Source organism: Podarcis cretensis, assembly GCF_951804945.1.
Source record: "Podarcis cretensis genome assembly, chromosome: 1".
Taxonomy (NCBI): domain Eukaryota; kingdom Metazoa; phylum Chordata; class Lepidosauria; order Squamata; family Lacertidae; genus Podarcis; species Podarcis cretensis.
Window position 1 is genome coordinate 12,690,327 of NC_137170.1, and position 27,919 is coordinate 12,718,245.

At 44.2% G+C, this 27,919-nt stretch overlaps 1 protein-coding gene and 1 long non-coding RNA gene across 3 annotated transcripts in view; one reads left to right on the forward strand and one right to left on the reverse strand.

Moving 5' to 3' along the window:
- JAG2 (jagged canonical Notch ligand 2) overlaps positions 1-18,505 on the forward strand; it is an 87,288-nt gene extending 68,783 nt beyond the window's left edge. For both annotated transcript variants that reach the window (XM_079984585.1, XM_079984586.1), the window contains 9 exons: positions 529-645; positions 3,223-3,250; positions 5,979-6,064; positions 6,770-6,883; positions 7,059-7,174; positions 8,052-8,300; positions 10,165-10,296; positions 13,011-13,167; positions 14,716-18,505. In XM_079984585.1, the coding sequence (XP_079840711.1) occupies positions 529-645; positions 3,223-3,250; positions 5,979-6,064; positions 6,770-6,883; positions 7,059-7,174; positions 8,052-8,300; positions 10,165-10,296; positions 13,011-13,167; positions 14,716-15,188 (1,472 nt within the window). In that variant the 3' untranslated portion in view covers positions 15,189-18,505. The remainder of the gene's footprint in view (positions 1-528; positions 646-3,222; positions 3,251-5,978; positions 6,065-6,769; positions 6,884-7,058; positions 7,175-8,051; positions 8,301-10,164; positions 10,297-13,010; positions 13,168-14,715) is intronic.
- LOC307208969 overlaps positions 1-27,919 on the reverse strand; it is a 380,739-nt gene that overhangs the window by 24,343 nt on the left and 328,477 nt on the right. The gene's annotated exons all lie outside the window — the stretch shown is intronic.

Here is a 27,919-nt window from a genome sequence, read left to right on the forward strand (position 1 = left end):
CGGCTTCCGTTTGTAGACTGAGGTAAAGTTCGCTAACCAGAACACTACTTCTGGTTTTGCAGAGTTTGTAAACCAAGTAGTTCATAAACAGGGCTGTTTGTAAACCGAGGTACCACTGTATATAAGGTTGCAGGTTCAATGCCCATAAGGGATTGCTACATATTCTTCCATTGCAGGGGGTTGGACTGAAACATAGCACACACATGCTTGCAGTCAGAAGTGTGGTTTGTTGGTGCCAAGGGGGGCAGTGCCCAGACTACAGAATTCTTCCTGAGGGAGGCTCGCCTGCCTTTTTTTGATACTGGCTTTTAAATAACCTACAAAAGCTCATTTCATTTTGGCAGACTTTTGCTGACAATTGTAGTGTTAGGTTATTGACTATTTGTATCGATTACTGTTGTAACCATCATTGGGGTCTAAAAACTAAAAGGTGGGATTAAAATACGTTTCATAAGATTGATGCAGTACTAGGACTTTTGGCTTTCATATTTTTAATTTCCTATCTTCTTTTTTTTTTAAACATTAAAGCTAAAAACAGCAGCTGCCTTCCTAACCCTTGTTTAAATGGTGGAACCTGTGTTGGCAGTGGAGATTCCTTTTCTTGCATTTGTAAAGAAGGTTGGGAAGGACGTACGTGCACACAGAGTAAGTGCTTTCCTCTTTTGTGTCAAGACTGACACTTCTAATGGCTGTAGATTATTCCGATTTGGGCCCAGTTCCCAATGGCTTTACTCACAAGGATCACGGGAACATGCAAACCCACTCACCACAACAAGGTGACAATCCAGTGAGTGAGTGGCTTTTACAGATAAAGCCCTAAATGGACTGCGGTATCTCAAGGACCTCCCCCCCCCCCATGCCCAACGTGGACCCTGCAGTAATCATCTGAGGCCCTTCTTTGTGTACTTCCTCTATGAGAGGTCCAGAGGATGACAACATGAGAACCGGCCTTTTCTGTGGTGGCTCCATGTTTGTGGGAGGCTCGCCTGGTAGCTTTGGTACATATTTTTAGGCACCAGGCGAAAGCATTTCTCTAACCAGGCCTTGGGCTGATTCTCTGACCTTTTAAATGTGGGGTTTTGAGGGGGAGGGGCTATTTGGTTTGTTTGTGTTTTTGTTTTGTTATGTATTTTGTGTTCTCACTTTGCATTTTTATGTTGTGAACTGCCCTGTGATCTTTGAATGAAGGGCAGTATACTACTACTACTACTACTAATAATAGTAGTAGTAGTAAAAAGGTAAAAGGTAAAGGTACCCCTGCCCGTACGGGCCAGTCTTGACAGACTCTGGGGTTGTGCGCCCATCTCACTTAAGAGGCCAGGGGCCAGCGCTGTCCGGAGACACTTCCGGGTCACGTGGCCAGCGTGACATCGCTGCTCTGGCGAGCCAGAGCCGCACACGGAAATGCCGTTTACCTTCCCGCTGGTAAGCGGCCCCTATTTATCTACTTGCACCCGGAGGTGCTTTCGAACTGCTAGGTTGGCAGGCGCTGGGACCGAGCAGCGGGAGCGCACCCCGCCGCAGGGATTCGAACCGCCGACCTTTCGATCGGCAAGCCCTAGGCGCTGAGGCTTTAACCCACAGCGCCACCTGCGTCCCTTAGTAGTAATAGTAGTAATAGTAATAATAGTAATAATAGCTCTTGTTCAAAATATCCAGAAAGCTCATTATTGCTTATGATTGGGAGTCCTGCATATCACCAGCTTTTGAGACTGAACTATATAAATCATGTCAGAATATTTTCCTTAGTACTACCTTGGGAGACTTTAACTAGCATGCCAATATGCTGATTTGCTTAGGTGTGGCACAGTTTGACTTTGTGGCTCAAGTCGGAACATGCACAAAATGTTATACCTAGTCAAAAACTTCAACCCTGCATTGAAATTACATTTAATTGCCTCTGTCTTGGTTAAGTTGATAGCCCTCACCACTGTTTATAGTGCATGGAGCTACCATTTATTTATGCCTAAAACAGCTGGCTAGGAGAGAGAGGGAGGCTGTTCTGGTAGTGGCTCCATGTGAGGGAGCAGTCTGTGGTACCTGGAAATGACTTCTTGCTGTTCTTCATTCAGCAGCTATTCTAGAGCTGTTTAAACTGTTTCCTTACGCACTTCACAAGTTGATTAGATAGGAGAGGAAGTTTCCTCAACACACTTCAATCTGGAATTTAGCTGCGTAGTCGAAAGGTCAGTGGGAGGTGGAATCTAGTTGAAAGCAAGAAATGGAATCCTTAATTCAAATATTGTCTTGTGTTAAATGGTCATTACACAAATTACAAGCCCAAAGTTCTAAATATGGGATCCAGCCCTGATTACTTCTACAAGGTGTGGTTTACGCACATAGCCTTATATAGTGGGAAATGACATAAAAGCTGGTACTTGCTCAGCATATCTTGAGACATGAATTCAGAGGTCCCATCCCTCCTCTTAAAAGTACATTTGTTTTCCCTCATTATATTTTGATGGGCCTTACAATACAGTTCTCCTATATTGCTGATAGCCACATTTAAGAGTTGAAGTGGTGCCTTTACTGTCTAAAATATGTCATTTTTGAGGTTGGTAACTGATGTTTGTGTGCCACCTACACCTGCAACAGTCATGTGACATTTCCATAGCGCTGTCATGTGATAAGAGCACATGTAATGACATTGGACACACACAACAGAAAACCATGGTTTAGTGGTACTCAGCAAGCTTCTAGGAGCCCAAGCAAAACCTTGGAGTTGCATGCTCTCCCATTTTCCTCCTGTACATCTTCTCCTTCTACATATGAAAGGAAGACTTCTGAGTTTAGTTTTACTTTTAACAAATCACTGTTTAACGTTTTTAATGTTTGAGGTTTTATTCTGTGTTTAATGTTCTGTTGAAAGCCGCCCAGAGTGGCTGGGGAAACCCAGCCAGAGGGGCAGGGTAGAAATAAATAATAATAATAATAATAATAATAATAATAATAATAATAATATTACTATTACTATTACTATTACTATTACTATTACTATTACTATTACTATTACTATTATTTGTTGTGCTTCTTCTTGTTGTTGTTGTTTATTACAGACCAGGGATTCTGTTTTAAAACTCTATAGTTTCTAAATAAGCCAATAAATTAATACGGGTGGCATGCAAGAAAACTGTGTATACATATACCTGCTAGATCAAGGTACAGTTTTTAACCTGTGTACATAATTCAATGCACTGATTCAGTTTAATTTTCTTTATTCAGATATTAACGACTGCAATCCACATCCATGGTAAGTACTCATGATCATTCTTTTTTCAAAATGTCCTAGTACAATAGCTGAATGCGAATAATCCTGTTAATCAAGGCTACTTAAGCCCTATACTCTAAACTATTGTGCTGGTCTTTCCAATGAACTTCCTGTATTTCTTTGCTAACTGGCAGCTCTGCCAATACATATGCTCCTATGGAGCCTGGTTCCTGCTCCGTAGTGGTAATATGAGATTTGTAGTTTGAAAAGTTCTATAAAATTAGCCTTAAAAATAAATAAATAAATCCCACTAAAGCTATTAGGCTCATTCAGTTATAGGTATTTGGCATTTGTGTCAAGAGTAGGAGTTTAAAGTGGGAAGACGGTAACAAAGCAGAAAGCGCATAAGTGTTAACCGTAATGAATATTGACATGAAAATAATACCAATGGTCTTATAATTGAGCATTTGAGGACACAGTGCATACGAAAGATTCCTGTGCCCATTTTGACTAAATCCTTGCATCTGAAGGACTGAAAAGGACCTCTGCCATCTAGTTGAACTTGTTCTGCCCCACATTTTTAGAAGCCAAGTTGTGAAGGTTTACGTACATGCATACCCATAATTGTCGTCAGTGAGACAGTGTGCTATGGATGGAAGATCTTAGACATATCTGGCTTCAAAAAAATAGTTCATACCATTTCAGATAAGGGTAGAAAGCTGCCTGCTCCGGAAGAAGTCTCAATGGCTAACTAGCTCGGTATCCAGTCTGACCCAATCAGCAGGACTTCCCAGCAGCATATATGAATGGCTAGTTGACCCTTAAGTGTGAAGAACCACCTGCCCATCCTCTTAAAAGCTGCCTTGCAGATGTTAGGGATGAGGAGAGAATCCAGAAAGCTGTATCTCCAAAGTGGACACACCCTACCCAATTACTCTGAAACCCACCCTTGCCAGATTTCTATCCTCCTGCAGATTTGCACATGAGGTGGTCTGACAGCTGCTTGTCTGTCATCAGCTTTCGCTGTTTTTAATTTCAACTGCCTAAGGGTGGCTAGCTAGCACACGGGGCTCCTCTCACCTCTCACTTTGAAATCAATGTAGAAAGCCCACCTGGAAGTAGTTGGTCTCGACAATATGCTGTTGGTCTCAGTTAACTTTATGTTCAATTTCCCCTGAGACTCTATAAGGGGGATTGGATGTAAAATGCACATATAATTTCTCCTGAGAGCCAAGGTGCATCATCAGAACTTCTCTGCTCGGGCGACTTGCTACATTGATTTCAATATAATAATAATAATAATAATAATAATAATAATAATAATAATAATAATAGTATCATCTTTATTGTCATTGCCCCCTCTCAGGGACAATGAAATTTACTACAACGAAATTTACTATGTGAAGCAGTAGGAAGCAGTAGGAGCCTTGCACTGTCACTAGCTTACCTTAGGCTGCCAAAATTATGTTTTTAAAAACAACAGAAGATAGGCAGACCCCTCGTAATCTTTTTATTAATTTGTACATTTAAAAAAATCTGTGCACCGTTTTAGGGATTTATATGGATTTGTCCTCAAAAGCACACCTGGAAATGAAATAGGAGAGACTTTAGTCCCATCCCATTATGAAGCAGACTGACACAGATTTTGGCCCTGTGTCCATCCATGGCTGGGGAATACTGGTCCCGTGTCCACAGTGTTGTCCTCATATCTCTGTCACGCTTGTCTTGAAGCGAAACAGTACAGACATCTAGGGAATGTTCCTGGGAGTGAGCCGCAACTGGCCAGTGCTCACTTCATATGTGAAGTTTTGATGTGTTTGCGTCTCCACTCTTTCCAGTCAAATATTACCAAAAGGATGCATGTTGAGGATGCAAAGGCAACACATGCTTTCCCCTTGTAACGTGCGAAGCAGCCTTCAAATTATTCAGAGAAATAATTTCTATCCCTTCCTTATAGTCCTTATCCAGTCTTTTTTAAAAGTACATTGTTCCTTCCACAATCTCAGGAAAGCTGATTGCTATCTGCTTATTGAGCAGCACAGTTCTCCAATGCCTCTTTCTCTTTCAGTATTCCTGCCCTGTGTATAATAATTCAGACTTTGGTGTACTGTACTTTGTCTACATGTTGCAAAGCTTCCAAGTCTTGTTCCCGGCCCGTGATGGTTGTAGAGTTTCTGGAACCTGCTATAACTGCATTCAGAAGCTCTGCAGTCATAAGAACTTGGAACATGACAACCTTTTTTGATGCAGTAATCTAAATGTAATGAAAGCATGTGGATTTTAAAATGTCAAGTTAGCTTTGGAATGAGTACACATTTCTAAAGCTGTGTCTTTGCTTAAAAAGCAATTGGTCTATGAATTATTCTATATTGCTCCTTGTATTCTTTAAAGCATGTCTGTCCCATTGTCTTTCCATTTTATTAGAAAATATGGGGTTTGAATGAAAACTGATTCAATGCTATCCTTAATATGCTGCTTCTCTGAATGGGAATAGACCCCCTCCTCTGTGCCACTGATTATTTGATTAACAATGTTTAATTGGAGAAGTTAAAACAATGCAGATGGTTTATTAAATGGGCATACATTATGAATTAACTAAGCATCTTGAATCCTGCATGACTGAATAGTGAGACAATGTCTGTTGATACAAATAAAAGAAATTTGCATTTGAACAGGCCATTATGTACACAAACCCAAAGGTTCTTATCTCTCAGCTTGTGAAACTACCCTGACAGCCTTCATTGCAATGATAGGTTTATTATTTTTACAGTTACAATGGAGGCATCTGTGTTGATGGTGTGAATTGGTTTCGTTGTGAATGTGCACCTGGGTTTGCTGGTCCAGACTGCAGAATTAGTAAGTACCTGCGTAAGGAAAGGACCGAGGAGGTCGTGCCGTTGACCTGAACTCTTTGTTGCATTGTACCCTTTGAGTTTCAATGCATTAAGCATTCATCATCTGTATCCCAAATAATGAAGCAGAAGCTAACTGAATTATTCACAGATGCTGACCCTTACCTTGTAAAGAATGGTGACTGCTTTGTTTTGGGACAGAATTCCTTTCTTCATTTGACAAATGCAACTAACAGTGATTTGGTGTAAATTGTATTTAAGCTGTACACCCCAGCCCTTAGTGAAACTTTTCCTTAGACAGTATCCATAAACAAAGCATTGGTATTTTTTGTAATAGGACTTGCCCCTTGAAGTGTATCTTTACATGCATTTCACATGCTAAATATATGCTGCTTGAAAGAAGTAGTAATGTTCTGATATCTTCCTCTAGTAAGAATGCACACTAAAAATGGTGTAACCTATCCTGAATCTTTTAGAGGCAATACAACTCCAGTAGAACATCTTAATTCCTGGAATGCTCAGCAGTGTTGCTAGATCATCGGGACATAAATGTTAGCTAGCACGGGGAAATGCAAACAGAATTATCTGGGGGCATTTTCAGTGCACAGCCACAGGTTACACAGGATACTGACTAGTGCTTCTACAGATGAGTCCTCTTACTTTTTAGCATTCTGTAATACTGTATAAAGCCTGTTTTCTTCCCTTTCAGATATTGATGAATGCCAGTCCTCTCCGTGTGCATACGGTTCTACGTGTATTGATGAAATAAATGGCTACAGGTGCATTTGCCCCCCTGGGCGAGCTGGAACTAGATGCCAAGAAGGTAACTTAATGCTTTAAACTGAGAGCAATAAATATCAAATGCTACTTCGCAGTGTCTTGCACAGCAGCATGTGCTATAGCTTATCTGTAAGGTGAACTTGGTATTCTCTTTTGGCTTGATCCAATACTTAAAATGAAAACTATTCCCTGTTCTTTTTCTCCCCCCCCCCCCCAAGTGATAGGATTTGGAAAGTCTTGCTGGCTTAAAGGAACATCCTTTCCCCATGGCAGCAGATGGGATCAAGAATGCAACAACTGCCACTGTCTGGATGGCCACATTGACTGCACCAAGGTAGTTACATGAAGTTGAATGCTAAATCATTTAAATTGCCTATTCCTTCAAACTTTTCAACCCTCACCGCACTCACGTGTCAGCTTCATTAATTTACTTCTATGACATTTTCAGCACATGGTTGCATTGAGAACTGCTACTCCCCCATCCCTTTGCTCCCTCCAAGTTTCACCTGATATGTACCTGATATCATAAGCATTTAGAAATATTATAACTTAGGCTTGTTATCCATCTTGCTTGGGAGACAGTGGAACAGGGGTCCCCAAACTAAGGCCCACAGACCGGATAAGGCCCGAGGGACTTGTTTATCCGACCCGCGGCGACCCCCACCGCCCACTCTTACCGGCGCTACGCTGCTCAGCTGCCCACTTCCAGGTTGGAGGAGCACCGGAAATAGCTTGTGCGCATGAGCAAGCATTATTTGCACATGCACAAGCATTATTTCCAGTGTACATCTGGGTCGGAGGAGGCCCATGCACATGCGCACAAGCTATTTCCAGTGCTCCAACCCGGAAGTGCGCCAGAAATAGCGTATGGGCACGCACTCTCCAGCCCGCTGCACAATCGGCCCTGGAGACACCGGCCCGAGGCGCGGTAAGTTTGCTGACCCCTGCAGTGGAATAATTCCTGTAATGATTGTATGCACAATGTAAAGAAATCAGTTTGATTTGAGTGGCATTGCTGAGCCTAGAAGTGCAAGTCTCAGTGCTTTGTAATAATCACCTGAGATAGGAAATGAGCATTACAGTCTCCAAAATCTTCTGTGGCTTGGATTAGCTAGAAGAGAAGCCTCCTTGTTTGAACTACAAGCTACTCCATCCCTCACTTTCATGATTGTCCATGTTACACGCTAAAAAACCCCTCTGCTACATTCTAGGTGTGGTGTGGGAGAAAATCTTGTTTGTTGACCAAACATGGGGACCATGCTAGTCACCAATGCTCCAGAGGTCAAGAATGCCAAGAGAAAATGTACACCAAATGTTTCCAACCGCCTTGTGCTGACTGGGGGGAATGCAGTGAATCAGAACCTCTTCCTGTCAACATCAAGTGTCCCCCCAATTCGGGTTACTTGGACAACAGCTGTGCAAGAATCACTCTGATTTTTAACAGAGACAAAGTACCCCAGGTGAGAATTTGAAGTCTTACGAACATCTTGACAGAGTTTCTAAGCAATGCACAACGTTGAAACCTACAAATCTTGCTTGAAAAATGTGCTTCTTTATCACTTCCAACTGCCTCAGTTTTTCAGACATCTGCCATGGAGTTCAGCTGAGTGATCCATAAGAAGGTACCTTAGACTGAGTTGGACCCATTGGTCCATGCAATGGGCTGATAACTGACTGACCCTTGCTTTCTCGGTTTTCAGATAACAATCTTTCCCAGGGATTGAACCTAAGGACGTTCTGCGTGCAAAGCATTTGCTGTACTGCTGAGCCCTTTCCCCTTTGAGCTCCACTGAGCAGAGAAGGAGAAGTGTTGCTTCTAAACACCAGAATTATTCAGCACTAGTTAGTTCTGAAGGGACGCAGGTGGCGCTGTGGGTTAAAGCCTCAGCGCCTAGGACTTGCCAATCGAAAGGTCGGCGGTTCGAATCCCTGCGGCGGGGTGTGCTCCCGCTGCTCGGTCCCAGCGCCTGCCAACCTAGCAGTTCGAAAGCACCTCCGGGTGCAAGTAGATAAATAGGGACCGCTTACCAGCGGGAAGGTAAACGGCGTTTCCGTGTGCGGCTCTGGCTCGCCAGAGCAGCGATGTCACGCTGGCCACGTGACCCGGAAGTGTCTCCGGACAGCGCTGGCCCCTGGCCTCTTAAGTGAGATGGGCGCACAACCCCAGAGTCTGTCAAGACTGGCCCGTATGGGCAGGGGTACCTTTACCTTTAGTTAGTTCTGAAATAAAGGCTTTGTGTGGGTGCAGATTAGGGTGCAGCTGGTTTCCTCCGAGGAAAATCCATTGAGACTCCTGTGTCTTGGTTTGAGTTAGCTTTGGATTTAAAGAAAGGTGTGAATTGTTTGTTTTAAATGCTCTAATGCGTTTCAGTGCACTGCCCCAAAGAACGAACATCAGTGATAGATTGCAGTGTAGAGCTTTCGGAATGATGCAAGGAAGCAAGCCAGTTTTGTGAAGGTTAGGTACAGGTGCTGTGGACCTTGGACTTTTTCCTGTATTTGCTTTTTGAAGCGTCTTTTAAACAAGCCACCAGCTTTCCAGTCTTTCAAAACTTGCCTTGCTTGTTAGGCCCTTATCTGCACTATGGAGTTTTCTGCAGGATGTTGAGTGTCCTCTGACTTGCCAGTGGCATCTTCAGTGGGCTACCATTCCTCCTGCTCCTAGTGAAAAGGAAATGCAGCAATCCCAAAGAGCGAGCACAACTTTAGGAAAGCTTTGGATGCCAGTCCATAGAAATTATTTATTATTGTCCTTTATACTTTCCCATCCATCACCGTCATCAGTCAGTGCAGCAGTTTGGAGTTGAGGTTACTTTGTAAGTAACCAAAAGACCATTTCACATTGGATTGACCTGTAAAGTAAGTCAGTGTTGTGCTTTACCTTTTCTACCTATGAATTCACAAGACAAACACTTTTGTAGTGTCAGATTGTTTCCTCCCAGCCTCGAGAATGAATTATGTGGGGGAGGGAGGTCATCTTGGGAGGTGAACCCCCCCATTCCTTTTGTTCAGGTCTTCATTAATACCGCCTGTGATTTAAGGCTAACTTCAGTTCCCCTCCTATCTTCTCAGAATGCTCCAAGAGAATACAAAATGGTCCAATGAGAATGCTGAACATTGGAGCAGTGCTTCTAATGTTTTAAGTCCCTTGTTTGTGTGCCTGTGTATCAAATGACACTGGGAGATTTGGAGCGAGCCTTTTTTCTACTTTACTGTTATATCAATTTATCATTTCTAAATTGTTCTGAAATTAGTGTGTACTTTAATTTTTATACTCCGGTTTTCTAGAAGAGTTGGTCTTGTTTTTTGTTTTTTTTCTCACAGGGCACTACTGTTGAAAATATTTGCTCAGAAATCAGATATTTACCAGCCACTAGGTCCGTTTCTAGTGAGAGAATGCTACTGGTGTTGTGTGATCTATCGTACTCCATAGAAAACGCCGTGGAAGTTGCTATTGTAAGTATTAAACTTATTTCTAAGTGGGAAAAATGTGTTGTCTGTAGTAGCCTTGATGAAAGCAGGTGTCAGAAAGACTCAAGACCCTGCACTATGAGCTTAATCAGGAAACCAGTTGAAGACTTACTTATTAAAATATTTCTGTACCACCATTTCATAAAATATATCAAGGCAGTATACACTGAAACGAAACATCATTACAAGGTTTCATCGCTTAAAAAAAATAAAATACCAATAGTCAATTCAGGTGACAACTATTCAAAAGCTAAACAGATGTTGAGATGCATTGTTGAAATGCGGCCAAATCTATCAAAGAAACTGGCATAATGACAAGAGCAGAAGGGTTGGATGTGTGAGTGCATGAGGCAGAGGGAGAATAGGGTTGAGACCTTCCTTGGGTGAGAGACAGAGGAGCAGAAGGCCTTCAGTTCACAGTTAATGCAATTATGGAAGAGGGCAGTGGATGTCTTGGGTAGGTAGAAGCCAGGGAAAGACTGGGTTTAACCCGGTAGCCACTATACAAAAAAATTAAAGTATTCCCCTAAGCGATCTTTTGCTGCTACCCTGTACAGATCCAGCCCCAAAACTCCATTGTAACATTGCTGGTTACACTAAGACAACTGCTTGAGCGAAACAAAAAAGCATCAGAGAATGAAGAGAAGTACTTGAGATTTGTCTTCAGCCCAAGAGCTCATCCATACTTTTAACCCATATCTTGATCAGATTGTGTACCAATCAGTTCCCCAGGTACAAGAGCTTTTCTCATCATAGCTGTGCCTTGCAAAAACCCCATCTGATCTGCTCGGTTAAAGCAAAATCTCTCTTCCAATTTTACACACATCTGATACGATCTGATTCAGCAGGTAAGATCTGATTTTTGCAAGGCAAAACAAGGAAAGCTCTCAGATCTTGGGGGGTTAATTGGTACACAATATGGATCAAGTGAAAGTGTGGGTGACTCATGGTACTCTGCTGCTTTTCTTAACTGCCATCAAATTGTTTTATGAATTGTTTTACTGATTGTAACATTAAAGTTGCCATGTATGCCTCTTTTGGTCGTGGAACAATGGGATACATGTTTTGTGTGGTGTTGGTGGTGGTTATTTGTACCTCGTGCATCTGACTTAGCTACTCCATAGAATCATAGAATCATAGAGTTGGAAGAGACCACAAGGGCCATCGAGTCCAACCCCCAACTCCAGGCTGCTTCCAACAAATATACAAACATAATGAAATATAATATATATATATAATGCTAGAGTCAAGCATGAATTGAGAGGAAGGCTGCTACCTTTTCTTTATTTAGAAAGAAAACATTGCAAGTAATGTAACAGGTCCTGGCCCATTGTTTTCCGTGTGGCAAAACAGTTACGATTACAAACACAGCTCTATGTCCTCGCTGTTCCTCTGAAATTGGAAAGTGACTTAGAACCAAAGACTGCTGTTGATGGAGGAGATCCTATTTTGTTTGCGTGTGTGTGTGTATGCACGCACGCACACACACAAGAGAAACACTTAAAATCATGTGTGGAAGTCTCCAGTTTTTTTTATTGCGGCAGTGGTGCCAGGGAAGAAGGCATTTAACCCTTCCTGTAAAGAATTAGCCATAGGGTGAAGAAACTGTGTGAGCCTCTGTTTCTTCCCCCACCCCCGCTTTTGTGGGATTAATAGTAGCTTGTGGGGAGTTTGCACAAGGGAATATCTTCAATTACTCCCTTCCCCCGGTAAAACTGCTCTGACACACATATACACCACAGCTGTTTTCAACAAACAAAAACCAGATGGGATAGCCAAGCACGCATCTCTCGTGCCGCATCTGTTTCAGGATTTGATGAGTAGTTGGTAGGCTCATTGGGAAAGCTACATAGTTGGCCCTCTCAATACATGGAGCTGGTCAGAAAATAACAGATCCTGCTTGTCTCTGTCAGCCCTTAGTGCCTTCATAGGTTGGAGAAGGGAAGAGCAACGATTATAGGATATACACGTGAGCAAGCTAGAGGTTGCCCTCCTAAGCTTGGTTTCTTTCTACTTGCAACATGAATTGCCTAGGAAATAAACAGTTACCTACAATTGTGCAGTTCAGAGTTTGGTTGTAGACTTCCCCTGCTGCACTGCTTCTGTTTAAAAATTGGTTAGTGAAGTCACCATGAAATTGCCTCTGATGCCTCTGGCAGAAAGGTAAGGTGAGTTCAGCTTGGAAGAGGGGAATGAACTTGGATTCCCTAAGGGCGGAAGGCTGTTAGCTGTCACCTTCCTTGTTATTAGGGCAAGGGAAAGAGGTCCTCGCGCCAAAAGGTGTAGTATTGGCCAGATATTCTTAGCTGCTCTGCTACATCTGCAACTAAAGAATACTCTGTGCTATGATGCAAACTGGAAAGCGCACGGTTATATATATCAGATCGTATCATTAGTGTAGATGCCTAGTTGGATACCTTAAAAGCCTCCAAACGATGACTAAGTTTAGCTCAGAGGTGTAAGTAACACGGAAGTTTGTCATGTGTAACTTATACATACTGCTCTTAATGGGCAGGGCGCACAATGCTAGCATAATATTTCTATACTGGCGTCAAACCAGCACTCATCCTTTAGCAGCAAACTGGGATTCTCAGGTTCTCAGACTTGAGTCTGTCCCCTAAATATAAGGTAACATGGCTATTTTTAAAAAAACACTTCATTGTAAACTTAAGTTTCCTGTCTGTCTTCTCTGTTCCCAGTCTTTCATCTCGCATCAAGAGGAGACCGATAACAGCCTTATTCAGAATGCAGCCAACACTATAGTAAACACCATTACAAAGCGACAAAACAGTACAGTTATGCTGGCAGTAACTGAAGTCAAAATAGAGACCATAGTGGTTGGGACTTCTTCATCAGGTGAGTTGTGTGTGCCTTAAGTGTTGGGTTATTTGATGGCATAACTCAAAAGTTAAGCTGTGCATTGCATGCCATTCCACGAGGCTTTTGTGAGACGGTTTTTGTTCCGTTTTTACACAATATAGCTGCTGAGGTTGCAACTTTGAAATGGAAGGCCAGTGGGGAGGAACCTCTTGCATAGTCCCCCCCCCCCGGCGCGCTAAAAATAGTTTCCTGGAGGCTATTTTTACCTCCACTAGGAAAAAGATACCTGTGTCTTTTCCCTATTAGGGGTAAAATTAGCTGAGGGGGGAGATTATCAGCAGGAAAATGGTGCAGGGTTTAAGAAGCACCACTCTCCCCCACTCCAGCTGGTTTTCTACCTCAAATTGAGGGGCTGCATTGTGTAAGTGGTGTGGGCAAGGAAGACCAATAAAGAATCATAACGCATAGCATTATGCTTCGCTTTTATGCAGTGAGCAGTGTTAGATGCAATTTCAGCCCGCTCCCCCTTTCTGGAACAAGGGCCGTGTGATTCAGAAGAGGGCCTGCATAACTCTGCAAGATTATTCTTGCTAGCTGTGCCAAATGTGGCTGACTAGTACAGAAGTACCTTGGAAGTCGAACGGAATCCATTCCGGAAGTCCGTTCGATTTTCAAAACGCTTGGAAACTAAAGCACAGCTTCTGATTGGCTGCAGGAAGCTCCTGCAGCCTAGTGGAAGCCCCGTCAGACGTTCGGCTTCCAAAAATAATTCGCAAACTGGAACAGTCACTTCTGGGTTTGCAGCGTTCGGGAGCCAGCTTAGTTTGAGAACTAAGCTGCTTGAAAACCAAGGTACAACTGTATTTGAAATACTAACAAATTTGATAACTACCGTATTTGGCCTTTCCTCTCCCCCCCCTTTTTTTTAAAAAAAATAGTGTTGAAGTCTAGGCTGGCTATTGAGGGGTTGTTGTTTTTACGTCCATGTCACTTCTATTTCCTACTGGCTAGCAGATACCATTGCTTGGGCATATTGTGTCCATAAAGGTTAGATTTTGTGTTTTAGTAAACTGAGGCAGGCGCTTTACGTGGAAGCAAGTTCCAAATGGGACAGCTGTAGGCACAAGGGGTTTGCGTTGTTGCTTTCTGCTTTCCACACAATGCTCTTGGAGGACCAAAATGGGCAAAACTTAAAGAAAAAACCCAAAACCTCCGGGATCGTCCACACTCCTATTCGTCCTGTGCTTCGAAAGCATGGGTCCAGATCCGAGCAGTTTCCCCCTTGGCCTGCTTCTTTCTCAGGGAAAACCTGCTCTAAATCGGAGCAAACAGTCAATCCAGAGAAAACCCAAATTGCCATTTTTTTGCTCCAATTGAGCGCTAAAGAGAGGTTTCCCCCGGGAGAAAGCAGCAGGACAAGAGGAAGTGTGGAATGAGACTTCAGTTGAACAACAGCTAGATTGTTAATGTCCCCTTGGAGCAGGTATTTATCACGCCTCTTGGAGACTTTATTTGCACATGCTTTCAATTCTGTCTTGCTTAGCAGTTGCTCACTAAGCTGTGTGTTTGGCTTGTGTTTTCTAGATTACCTGGTTCCAATCCTTTGTGTAGTTTTTAGCATTGTGTGGTTAACCTGTATAATTATCTGTGTGTGGTGGACGCGAAAGAGAAGAAAAGAGAGAGAGAGAAATCGCCCATCCATAGAAGAGGCTGCAAATAACCAATGGGCGCCTCTAAATCCCATATGGAATCCTATTGAGAGACCTTGCAACCGCAAAGGCATTCATTATGAACCCAAAAATTTTATAGCTCCTCAAAAAAGAACTTACGACGGAGTAGAGGAGTACACAGAGTATGAGGAGGAGGAGGAGGAAGAAGAGAGAGAGGTCATGGAAATGGACAAATTCCTCTCTCACAAACACTCTAAGCCTTTGTCAGCAAAGGCAATGGACTCCTTAGAGAATAGTCCTATTAAGAAATCTCTTCAGACAACCAAAATGGACAACAGATCTGTAAAAAATGTGAACACAGCAAACCTTGAAGGCGGAAGAGACTAAATCTTTGTTCGGACCATATCCGCGCTGTCAACGTTGAACAGAGTTGGAGAAATTGGCGTCTCCGCTTTGCACCAAGGACTTAATTGTCTGGAGTCAAATGTTCATAGTTACTTTATTTTGAATAAAAAAAAGTTAAAATGATAAAAACTTTATTTTGTTTCTTTTAGCCTTGTATAAATTATTCAATGACTGTCAGATGATAGAGTAATCTTTGATAGTTGCTATTTTTGTAAACCTTACGTGGAGAACACTTGCTGTGTTGGCAGAGGAGGGAAGTTTGTATTTTCAATTTCATAAAAGTTTATCACCCAAGACTCTACACTGTTTACAGAACGTGTTTCTTTTTACCTGTTGTAACAGTAGCTTAAAAACCTCCTGGTTGAGGAAGTTACTGGACTTAAGGGGTAAAAAAAAAACCTCACATGAACTGTTCTTTTGAATCCATACTTAGAAACCACTCCCTGCGCTTAAGTTCTGCAAGTTTCCCCCCACCCCCCCAAAAAAATGCCTTATTTTTTTGGAACAAAAAAATCCTATAGAGATCTTTCAAACTGTGGTTGGAAAAAGTGGCCTTTTTAATTTGACTATGTAAATTTGTTTTAATTACCTTAGGATTGCAGTATTGAAGCACGCATCAAGTGCCTTGAAATTTCAACTTCCTTTTTCTATAGCAACTGTCAAAGGCTGCCATGCCCATCTAAGTTTACCATAAGAGGGTACCATATTTGGTATTCTCAAGACTGACAACAGTTTATTTTCAGATTGCGAGAGTGTGTTTTTGTAAATATGTACATATTTAAATGAATCATTTCTGTATATTTGAGTTAATAACTTAAAATATTTTTGGTCTTTTTTTTTAAACGTCATTCCTTTTTAATTTATGTCACAGAAAGGGAAGTTTTATGGCAGTTTCTAAAAAAAAATGAAAAAAGAATACAAATAAAACTTATTTTGGTATTATGTGCATATTAGTGATGTTAATGCAATCAATGTTGGGAATCTGTTGATCACTTTTTTTTGTACTTTTCCAATGTATCACCATCATTTCACATGTAAATAGATCCAGACTGTTTCCTCCCATCTCAAGAACGCAGAGTAAGTATACTGTACAGTATAAAAACAGGGCAATATTTTTCTTTCTTTCGTGAATGTCTTACATGTGGTATTGCTTTTTTGCATTTTATTTTATTTTTAAATACAGGCCTAATGAAGGGAACAATATTTTTTTTTTCTCATTTCTTGTTTCTGTTTTGCTTATTCACCTCTGTGGAACAAGGCTGGCAAACTCAGATTGGAGCCAGGCATTTTGGCAGATCCCACCGCTGACACCAAAACAGCAGTCCTGGCACCTCTTTTGTCTCCCTCTTTCCTTTGATAGCAAGTCATGTTTTGACATGACAATGCCCCCACCGCGCTGAGTTTCCCTGCCTCTGCTCCACTTCATTGGCTGCTACTAGCCGGGGTTGGGAAACTTGTAGCACATCGTGCCACACCTTTTGTGTATTAGATGTCCGGGGGACTGCTCTTCTTGACCCCATAATGCCCAGGCTTCCACTAACATGGACTCCTGGCTTGGTTATTGTTAAAGGCTTTGTTCCAGAATTCACTGCAGCGCCCGAGCATAGATCAGGTTGCATGATTCAGAAGTCACTGCAGAGCAGGGGCAGAGGAAGGGGGATGCGGTAGGTGTGGGCCGCCCCGGGTATCACCACTGAGGGAGGGGTGACAAAATGCCAGGTGGCACTCACCATGGGGCCTGCAGCGCGCCCAAGCCACGCGTCTCTTTCTCTTTTTTAATATAATTTTTTATAAAGTTTTCCATATTTTATTACATTTCAGTATCAAAAAATAACTTACGATGTTGCTTAAATAAAGCACCGACCTCCTTCCTCCCCTCTAACAGACTTCCATATCTCATTACCAATTTCTCCACATTCCTAAATTCACTTTTTTACGTTAAATCAATCTTTTAACAATCACCTACTTATAAGTAAATCAGCTCCTTAATTTCCCATTACCAAACATTTCAACTTAAACCTACAAACGTATTCAACTGTTTGCAATTTTCTTTCATATAGAGTATAAATTTGCCCCAGTCCTTTTGGAACAAATCATCACAGCGATTCCGAATCTTCCCTGTCAGCTTCGCCAGCTCCACGTATTCGACCATCTTTACTTGCCAATCTTCCAATGTGGGGAGTTCTTGTTGCTTCCATTTCTGGGCCAGGAGCCACGCGTCTCTCTTGGGAGAGACACAGTGGCTTGGATGCCCGCAGCCTCCACGTTCCCCAAACGGTCCTCCCGCTGCCTCCCCCCAGCTGTAGGGCGGCTGAATGGGAGGAGGCAGGCAGACCCTGGCGGCTCCATGGTGCACCCTGCCCCAGGTGCCCGAGCAGCTTCCCCTGCCGCTGCTGCAGAGCTCTAAGCTGTGTGGCTAGGTGTAAGCTAATAGGCCCCAACACTTGAACCACACCCTAGGCTCCGCTTTTGGAGACCGGGCCAGTCATCCACGCGGTTCCTTTCACAAGCCTTGGGTCTGGGCAAGCAAGTGGGGACTCCCGCAAGAAGGCCGAGTCTGCTGCTGCAGATGTTGCCGTGTCCTCGGTGACACAGCTGGTGTGGCCAGCTCTCTGTCCCTTCTCGTCTCAGCTCTCTCCCTGGAGGCAGGCAGTGCTGCCCTGACAGGAGACAGCAGCGGCAGGCAAGTCAGATTGCTCCTTGTGACAGCCAGGGTTATGTGCTCTCACCAAGGCAAGGCCTCCTCTCTCCTAGCCTGCTCTTCTCCCCAACTCCTAGACCAGCGTCTCCCTGGGAACCCCCGTTCTGCCCTCTCATTCCATTCCTCCTCCTCCTCCTCCTCCTGGCCAGTCCTGCCAAGATGTCTCCAACGGGGGCCATGGCACAACATCTGTCAAAATGCCTGTTTCCGTCTCAGAAGGTGGAATGCCTTGCAAGAAATGGTTATTCATAACGGAAGGCTTGTGCATTATTTGTGGGGTGGTTGTTAATGATTTTTTTTTAAAAAAAAAGGAAAAAAAGCTTTATTATTAAAGAAATGAGCTATATCTTTATTTTAATTACTGGGAAAACTTAACCCTACGTTACTTAGCTATCCTATCATTGCAAAGAAAATTGATGTTTCTCTCTCAACGTTTTGGCCACTCAATGTAACCCTGAATGTTTTTTTGAATCCACTTTTATTTTATACAGTACATGAATGCGGGAATTTGCAGGAACTTCTGTGCAGTACATTTTGTTTGACATGTTCTTCGATAGCTTTCGGAAGAAAACTATTTATTAAAGCATTTTATAACAAATGTTGCCAGTTGACACTTTTGTTCCCCCTTACTTGGCTCTTTAAATGTTCAAAATGGTTTTGGGACTATCATCCCATGTGATCTCCCTTCTCATTGGTTATTACTCTACCCCCCCCCCCCAAAAAAAATGCAACTTTGAATGGGAACCATTAAAAAAAAACACATTTCTTGCCCTTGTATAGCAGTGCCACTGCCTTCCAAAACCTAGTAAGATGGTTTCACTGGTGTAACATTTCAAACTGCTTCTCCAATGCTTTCTGCTTTCCTAGTCCCTTGGACCCTGTGGTTGTTCAGAACTGGAAGGCAAGATGTCAAGCTGGCCATGCTAATAGCAACTCAATTCAAATGCTGAGTCCCAAAAAGACATGAATGCACAGGTGCTTGTAACTGCAAATCACTTGAGGGGGGAAACTGTTCTTTACTTAATCCACCCAAAGTGTATCAACAGTGGATTCTGAAAGGGGGGGATTCAATCTGCACCTCCTAATCTGATCATGCAGAACTTTGGGCTGGCACTGCTGCAGCTATTATTATTATTATTATTATTATTATTATTATTATTATTATTATGATTATTATTTATTAATGCAACCTCTTTCACTCACCAAACGCCTCTGATGTTCCAGCACCAATTTATACAGCCTGTAGTTCTTTTGGCCATTTGCCGTTTTCTGTGTTTGTTTGTGTTCTTTCCCCAACCAGGATAATTAACCCTCGGGAGATCAAATAATACTTGAGTGAGACTCCTGCTGCAGAATGAATCTGAGGGAGCTGGCCTGCTCTTACAAGAGGATTCTTGGGGTGTTGTGAACCTCTTGGATTTCCATGTCTTCCCCCATCCCACCCCCCACCTTCAGTGGGTCTCTAGCTTCTGTGCTGTGGGCCTGGAGATCCGTTTCCTAATAGAGAAATCCTGTGAACACTCTTCAAAAGCCAGCAGGGTCCAACCCTTTGCAGAATCTTTGGACTGGGCTTTTAGGGTTGTATTCTGGATACAAAATGGATTTTTCTGTTGCAGCTTGCAAGCAGCCACTTCCTTCTCTCTCTCTCTCTCTCTCTCTCTCTCTCTCTCTCTCTCTCTCTCTCGGCATTTTGCAGGCAAGTCCTGGCAAGATTTGAGTTTAAGGTGGAATCTGGGCCAGGAACAGTAGAGTGCAAAGGCATGCAAGTAGGCCAGAAAGAAGAGAAGCATAGGAGGCAACAGGCAAGTAATGGCAAAGGTCCTATGTAGACACTGTCAGTTAAGCACACACAGAGAGAAAGGATAATCTCTGGCTTCTGCCCCTTCTGCTTTAGGATGTAACTTCCCAGGCCATTGCTGCAGACCATACATGATTATTTGGACCTGTCTGCTGTGTACAGATGCCAAAGGTACAATTTCTTTGCCTTAAGGGAGGAATGACTTGTATGTTGAAATTAGCAGTTGGTCGCCAAACATCTGGTCTTCCAGATGTTGAACTACAGGTCACATCATTCATGACTGCTTTCCATGCTTGCTGGGGCTGAGAGAGGCTAGAGAGACCCCAGACATCTAGAATACCACAAGTTCCCTACCCCGGGTACAATGAGGTGCTCTTCAAAGATGCTGCATTCTCAGTGGTTTACTTGAGATCTATCAAGGAGTGGTAGTTGGAGAAGGATCTTCTCCTAGATCCACTCCTTCTGGAAGAGGGCCTTAATAGAATGCGGGTGACCATATTAATCCCTGGTGTGCATCATTTTTTTAGCTGAGCCAGGGAGAGGTTGATGGGGTGGCAGGTCAGTTGGCAAAAGAGCACATTACTTCAGTGTCGCATATAAGAAGAGGGTGCTTCAGATAAGTGTAAAGTCCTGCACTAGAGCAGTGGTATGGTGTAAAGCAGGGTCTCCAGCTGTTTTTGGACTACAACGCCCATCATGCCTAGCTAGCAGGACCAGTGGTCAGGGATGATGGGAATTGTAGTCCGAAAACAGCTGGGGACCCAAGTTTGGGAAGGTAGCTATACCACCTTAAGTGCCTCTGATTCAGCCCCTTGGCCTGTTTGGGGATCTGGCAGAGTTGGAGAAGGTTTGGAAAAGGGCAAACGAAGTGATCCAGAGGCTGGAGAGAGACCCACCGATGAAGGAAGGTTGCAGCGTTTGGGACTTCATGGTTTATAGAAAATGTGAGTAAATGATGACATGATAGAAGTTCCTAAAATGATACGTGGCATGGAGAAAGTGAATAGAGAAAGGTTTTTCTCCCTCAAACGTCAGAACAGGGGACATCCCGTGAAGCTGAACGTTGGAAGATTTGGGGCAGATAAAAGAAACTCCTTCATGCAGCACATATTTAAAGTTATGAAACTTGCTACCAAAGGAGACAGTCATGGCCACCATTCCCAGATGCCTTTAAAAGAGGATTGGATGACTTCGTGGAGGAGGGGGACTACATTTCTACATTTTCTTTAAAAGGAATTTCTTTCAGCAATTTCGTGAGGATTTCTATTAATAAGCAAAATTGCGTGTATATAACCAACACAATTTTTGCAATGCAATTTCCCCTAACATAATGCATTTGTTATATTATTTTCACTAATATATGCATTTTATAGACACTTTTCTGCAGTGTATGTGTGTGTATTTGTGCACAATACTTGGCTGGAGAACTGCATTGCAAAATCTGAGAAGTGGGTTTTTTGAAGGACACTACAGTTTACATCTTGCTCTGGAAAGTGAGGATTAGGCAACTTCCCTTTAAATGCAAAGTGGGTGGAATCCCTGCGCCCCCCCCCCCCAAATCCCCATTCTGGGATTGCCTGGGCAATGCAGAGTGGTTGAAACTTACTCAAGTAGCAAAATGTCTTGAGCTGGCCTTGACCTGGGCACAGCACAATTAGGTGCATATTTTATGGAGAGCAATCTCTTCTAGCTCCTATTGGTGATTCTGCCTTCCGGTACAGACTTCCTTCTAGCTGAGGGCAGGACAAAGGAGCTGCAGGTGGACCTCAGGGTGGGCTCCTGAGGGTGTCAATCTACAGAAGCTACCTTTCCATTGGTATGTTGCAGGGGCAGCCAATGAGGTGCTCTTCTGATGTTGCTGAAATACAACTCCCATCATCCCCACCCATTGGCCATGGGGACGATGGGTTTGGAATCCATCAACATCTGGAGATCATAGCACTCACTGCCCTTGATATATTTAGTAAAACAGTATGGAATTTGCAAACATACCCACTCGGTAAGTTTTGAGGAACTGACTCAGCAGTTCGGATGGGATGAAATGTTCACCAGCTCAGGTTGTAGATGTTGCATGTGCGCATGCATATGAATATGATAGCATCTTAACGCTCGTTTATCTTGTGCAGTTGAAGTCCAGCCGTCTGAAATTGCACCAATTAAAATGTGCACAAGGCAGAAAGCTTAAGAGCTCTTTTTTTTCTTTTTGCTCTGGGTTTTCCCAGTGTGGGAAGAGTTTTTAAGCACTTACGCCTCGCTTACCTGGCAAGGCCCACTCAGCACACCGGCTCTGGAAGCCTGGGAATGGTCACGCGAAATCTCATGGGAATTTGGAGGGCTCTGCAAAATCTCCCAAGCGCATCCCAGAGCCCATGTACTGAGCAGACCTTGCTTGGGGGTCCAGGACCACTTGTGCACCAGCTGCAGAAGGATAAGGATGCTCATATGAGGGGCACGGTTCTAGTGTATGCATTTTTGCATATACATGGAACCCTTGGAATGCAATGTGTGTGTGTGTGTAGCAAGATTACAAATGACGATGCTCAGTTCCCCCACAAAACCATCCCCATTAAGCTTTTAGGAGGCTCCACTTTACAACCGATTAAACTGCTCTTCATTTATTATGGATTAGTGCTGATGGAGGAAAACGAGTCCCAGCAGAACGGGCAGCGGGAATTGAAGAGGACCTCTGAAAAGGGCAGAGCATTTTCAAGCTGAAGGGCAAACAGAATAGGCTACCTTAACCTTACAGTGTTGTAAGGTAAAGGGACCCCTGACAGTTAGGTCCAGTCGTGGCTGACTCTGGGGTTGCGGCGCTCATCTCGCTTTATTGGCCGAGGGAGCCGGCATACAGCTTCTGGGTCATGTGGCCAGCATGACTAAGCCGCTTCTGGCGAACCAGAGCAGTGCACGGAAATGCCGTTTACCTTCCCGCCAGAGCGGTACTTACTTATCTACTTGCTCTTTGACGTGCTTTCGAACTGCTAGGTTGGCAGGAGCAGGGACCAAGCAACAAGAGCTCACCCCGTCGTGGGGATTCGAACTGCTGACCTTCTGATCGGCAAGTCCTAGGCTCCGTGGTTTAACCCACAGCGCCACCCACATCCCTTTTTTCCAGTGTTGAGTCCACATCCAATTACTATGGTGGGCTGTTCCTTTTTTGAATGGCTGCCCCTGAGGAAATGATGTTCAAACGCTTAGAAGTGGGATCGCATCCATCATGATTGGGTATATTTTGCCAAATTAGTTTAGGGCATCTTCCTTTCCTCTTTTGAGGACTGCATTTAGAATCCAACATTCACCTGTTGGCCTTCTATAACTATGCATGCACAATCTAACATGTCTTCTGGCCTCTCGGAGTGTCGGGGGAAAATATCGCCGTACTCCAGATAGCAATCTGCAAACAATGCAAGAGTCTGGACTTACTTTTCCGGGCATCCAGGAAATTCAGCCGGTTACTCTGAATTATTTCTAAGCGTAACAACAACAAAAACGAATCCTTTTATCACAATCGGCTCTACTAGACATTAAACAGCCTTTTCATTTTCCCTCAGTCCAAAGCTAGGTTGAGAAAGGAAAACCCTTTATTTTGTTTCGGTGAATATGAAAAAAGAGGGGTGTGGGAAGAATAGCTAAATAAAAATAGCCGACAAGACTTCAGGGGATTCAGCAACAATTCGGCTCAAGGCGCTGGGGGGGGGGGAATGTTGTTCCAGCCACGAAGAATGTTAGGCCAAGTTAACAATGGACACAGTTTACATCGAACTGTATGATCTGCTGCCAAGATCATCCCTTGGAAAGGAACTGGGAAGGCAAATCTGCAGAGTGTGGCCGTGGAGATACCCCACAGCATATCCTGCTCCCTGTCTAAGTCTGCCTTTGGAACGGAGTGTGAAATATTTAGCTTACAATAGCTTTAATATCTAAAAGAAACCTAGAGCGGAGGGGGAGGCCCACCCCTTCCAGCAGGTTGCTTAACCCACAAAGAAAGCAGATGGATTTTGTGCTGGGTATACAAGAAAAGGATTCTGCATAACAAAAAACACACCCCCATACCTAGCCTCGCTGGAGTGGGCCTATATAACAGGTATACTGTTTTTTCTAAAGTGACTTCATTGTGGCGCTTCCATGCCACCAGTGGCGTAGTGTGGTTTGCCGGTGCCCGGGGCAGGTGCACACACCAGTGGAGTGGGGTGTGGAGGGTGAACGGGAGCCTGCTGCACAAGCCCTGCCCTTGCCGCCAATGCCCCAGAGCGGTGCCAGCCCCCAGATTCTTTGCAAGGCTGGGAATTGGCTTGGGCCTGGCAGGGCAGGGTGAGAAGGACACAACAGACATGCGCCCTTCGATCCCAACCTCGCCAAACAGGGCTGTCAAGGCGGCGTCACAGCCCTCCCCGAAAAATGCACCCAGGACCATTGCCCCAGCGGAACGTCCCCCCAAACTATCTGTTATATCATCACACAAATGCAATAGAGGGCCTACGAAGGGGGAGAGGAGGCAGAACGAAAACCTGCCACTTAAGAACGGGGGATACTTCTTCACGCAGCATTGTTGAACTGCGGAACTTGCTCACCACGGGAGGCAGTGATGGCCTCCCAACTTGGATGCCTTTAAAAGAGGACTGGAAGGTTTCGTGGAGGAGAAGTGTAGAGGGTGGCTATGCTCTGCCTCCACTGTCAGAGGCCGATGTGGTGTAGTGGTTAAGAGCAGCAGACTCGTAATCTGGTGAACCAGGTTCGCTTCCCCGCTCCTCCACATGCAGCTGCTGGGTGACCTTGGGCTAGTCACACTTCTTTGAAGTCTCTCAGCCCCACTCACCTCACAGAATGTTTGTTGTGGGGGAGGAAGGGAAAGGAGGTTGTTAGCCGCTTTGAGACTCCTTTGGGTAGTGATAAAGCGGGGTATCAAATCCAAATTCCTCCTCTTCTTCTCCTCCTCCTCCTCCTCAATGCCAGGTTCTGGATGTCACAGGCGGTGAGAGGGCTCGCCGGCTCAGACTCTGCCTGAGGGTTTCCCACAGGCGTCTGGTCGGTCACTATGAAAACAGGATGAGCCATTGACCTGATCCAGCAGAATCTTATGTTTTCATGTTCTTGTGAACTTTCTGGCGGGGAGATGCGATGGAGGCGATGGTCCGATACCCATTGCTTGCTTAATTCTCAATGTGACACCAACCAAGATAACCGGTTGCTTTGTAAGGTTATATAGATCCAGACAAATTTCATAGAGCTCTGAAAAACACAAGCTGGTTTGCAACGAAGTTTTGGCCTGTTCAATTTCACTCCTAGGGGAGGAAGGGTGCTGAATAAGAAGGTTATTATTTATATGCCACCCATCTGACCAGACTGCTCTGGGCAGCTCCCAACAGAATATTAAAAACACAATAAAACATTGAACATCAAAAAAACTTCCCTATACAGGGCTTCAGATGTCTTCTAAAAGTCATATAGTTGTTTGTTTCCTTGACATCTGGTGGGAGGGTGTTCCACAGGAAGAGTGCCACTTCTTAGAAGACCCTCTGCCTGGTTCCTGTAGCTTCACGTTTCACAATGAAGGAACCACCCGAAGACCCTTGGAGGTGGACCTCAGTGTCCAGGCTGAACAATAGGACACTGGAATGGTTGTTTTCTTTAAAGGTCTACATGAGCTAAAGGGTGGATAGGAACTGATGGATCAGAACACAATTCTTTCCAATACTTTTTTTAAAAAAATGCATCAGCCATTGGCCTAGTGGGGACATGTTGATCATTGTGGGTAACTGGACCTAGATCTGAAATGACTCTCCCCTGGCAAAATGGCAGCCTCTTCTCCCCTTTAGCCCATAGGAGGCAAATGCACCAAGCCTGACCCAAGCATAGTTGTCGCAATGAAAAACAATGCATTTCTTTTCTTCCACTCCAGTAACACATCTGGAGCACTTTCAACTCTTTGATGTGTTTGTGTGCTTTTAAGTACTTGAAGGAATATGGGCATCCTCTGTGCCATTGAGAGCCAAGATCGGGGACATACCTTGGAAGGACACACATTCCTGAAAATAATGGATTTCTTCCAAAGATGCCCAGGATCACAAGAAGCATTGTTCCGATAGTACTTCAATGTGCCTTTGACAGTTGCCCCTACAAGAAGAGGCAAAGAGGAATGGGTGAAAATTAGGATTCAGTTTCCATTTAAAGGTGAACCAACCTAATTCACTTTCTCTGAAAGCAAATTTCTGAATATTCGCTTTCTGAATGTAATTTCGCTTTCTGAAATTCGGAGAACAGAATTGAAGATTGGAAACGTCAGAAACGGAGAGCGATCAAAATTGACAGCTCCTTCCCTCATTGATGCAGCATGATTTTGTGTGGGTGTTTTGCGGTGAAGGAATATCAACAGGCTAAGGGACATGGGTGGCACTGTGGGTTAAACCACAAAGCCTAGGACTTGCCAATCAGAAGGTCGGCGGTTCATAGAATCATAGAGTTGGAAGAGACCACAAGGGCCATCGAGTCCAACCCCCTGCCAAGCAGGAAACACCATCAGAGCACTCCTGACATATGGTTGTCAAGCCTCTGCTTAAAGACCTCCAAAGAAGGAGACTCCACCACACTCCTTGGCAGCAAATTCCACTGTCGAACAGCTCTTACTGTCAGGAAGTTCTTCCTAATGTTTAGGTGGAATCTTTTTTCTTGTAGTTCGAATCCCTGCATTGCAGGGTTCGAATCCCTGCAATGGGGTGAGCTCCTGTTGCTCGGTCCCTGCTCCTGCCAACCTAGCAGTTTGAAAGCATGAAGTGCAAGTAGATAAATAGGTACCGCTCCAGCAGGAAGGTAAACGGCGTTTCCGTGCGCTGCTCTGGTTCGCCAGAAGCAGCTTAGTCATGCTGGCCACATGACCCAGAAGCTGTATGCCGGCTCCCTTGGCCAGTAAAGCAAGATGAGCGCCGCAACCCCAGAGTCGGCCACGACTGGACCTAATGGTCAGGGGTCCTTTTACCTAATATCAACAGGGGGGCTCTTTCATATATAGAAATTGTCAAAGTGTGTCTTCTGCTGACATGGAATATTTTTGAGCTACTGGGAGAAAGTTTAATTAAAACGAACCAGCCTTTAGCTCTTAAGGCGTTTTGCTTTTTCTCACCAAACACTGGGAAGGCGCCTTTTCTAGCTCCCTCCCAGAACCAAGTGGGAAGGGAAGACAAGAAGAATCTAAGGAGCTGGAACTTCTGTTCCAAGAGCTTTCCCCTTCTTTTTGCACAAAATAGGATTGGCAAAAAGAAACGCAAGAAAGAATATATAACAGGGCTATTTTCCCACCCACCCCCCACCTCTTAAAAAAGAAGAGAGAAATAGCAAGCCCTTTCTCTCTGCTTGAAACCCTGCTACATACCCAAATACCACTCGCAAGAGTGAATGCTGGCTATAATAAAGGAGATAAGATCTCTTCGTGGAGGCATGGCAGCAGGTTAGAGCTCAAGGGAATTGTGCACATCTATCAGGCAGACTGGTTAGCATTCCAGAAAAGAACAGCTCTGCCCCACTGCTTCCTGGGCTAGACCAGACCAGGCACGCTTGCCCAGGGAGGAATGCCCTGTAGTGGCAGCTTGTGTGCTAGAGAAGAAGAATGAAGCTAAGCAAAGAGGGAGGATGGTTATCTCATTTCAGCAGGATTACAAGACGCAAGCTCCCATTGGGCCTCCTTTAGCTTTTGGCGTGTGCTTGGTACGTCCACCATGTGCCAGCGGCTGACTCCTTTAATTAACTTTCTCCTGGTATTTCATAAATACCCCACAATCACCAGGAGGAAAGGGAGGAAACAGTTGCCCATCTTTGGGAAGAGTGAGACGTTCCAGGGAGAGAGGGATGAGGAAGGGTTGCAATGTTTGGGGCTTCTATGTTCAGAGGTGGGTAGGAGGAGACATGGCAAGAGTTTGTGAAATTATTCTTGGCATGGAGAAAGTGGCTAGAGGAAAGGTTTTTCTCCAGCTCTCATAACCCCAGATCTCGTGGACACGCAATGAAGCTGAATGCAGGAGCACTGTGGACAGATAAAATAGAGTCCTCCTTCGCGCTGTGGTCTAAACCACTGAGCCTCTTGGGCTTGCTGATCAGAAGGTTGTTGGTTCAAATCCCCGTGATGGAGTGAGCTCCCAGTGTTCTGTTCCAGCTCCTGCCAACCTCGAAGTTCGAAATCACACCAGTGCAAGTAGATAAATAGGTAGCACTGTGGCAGGAAGG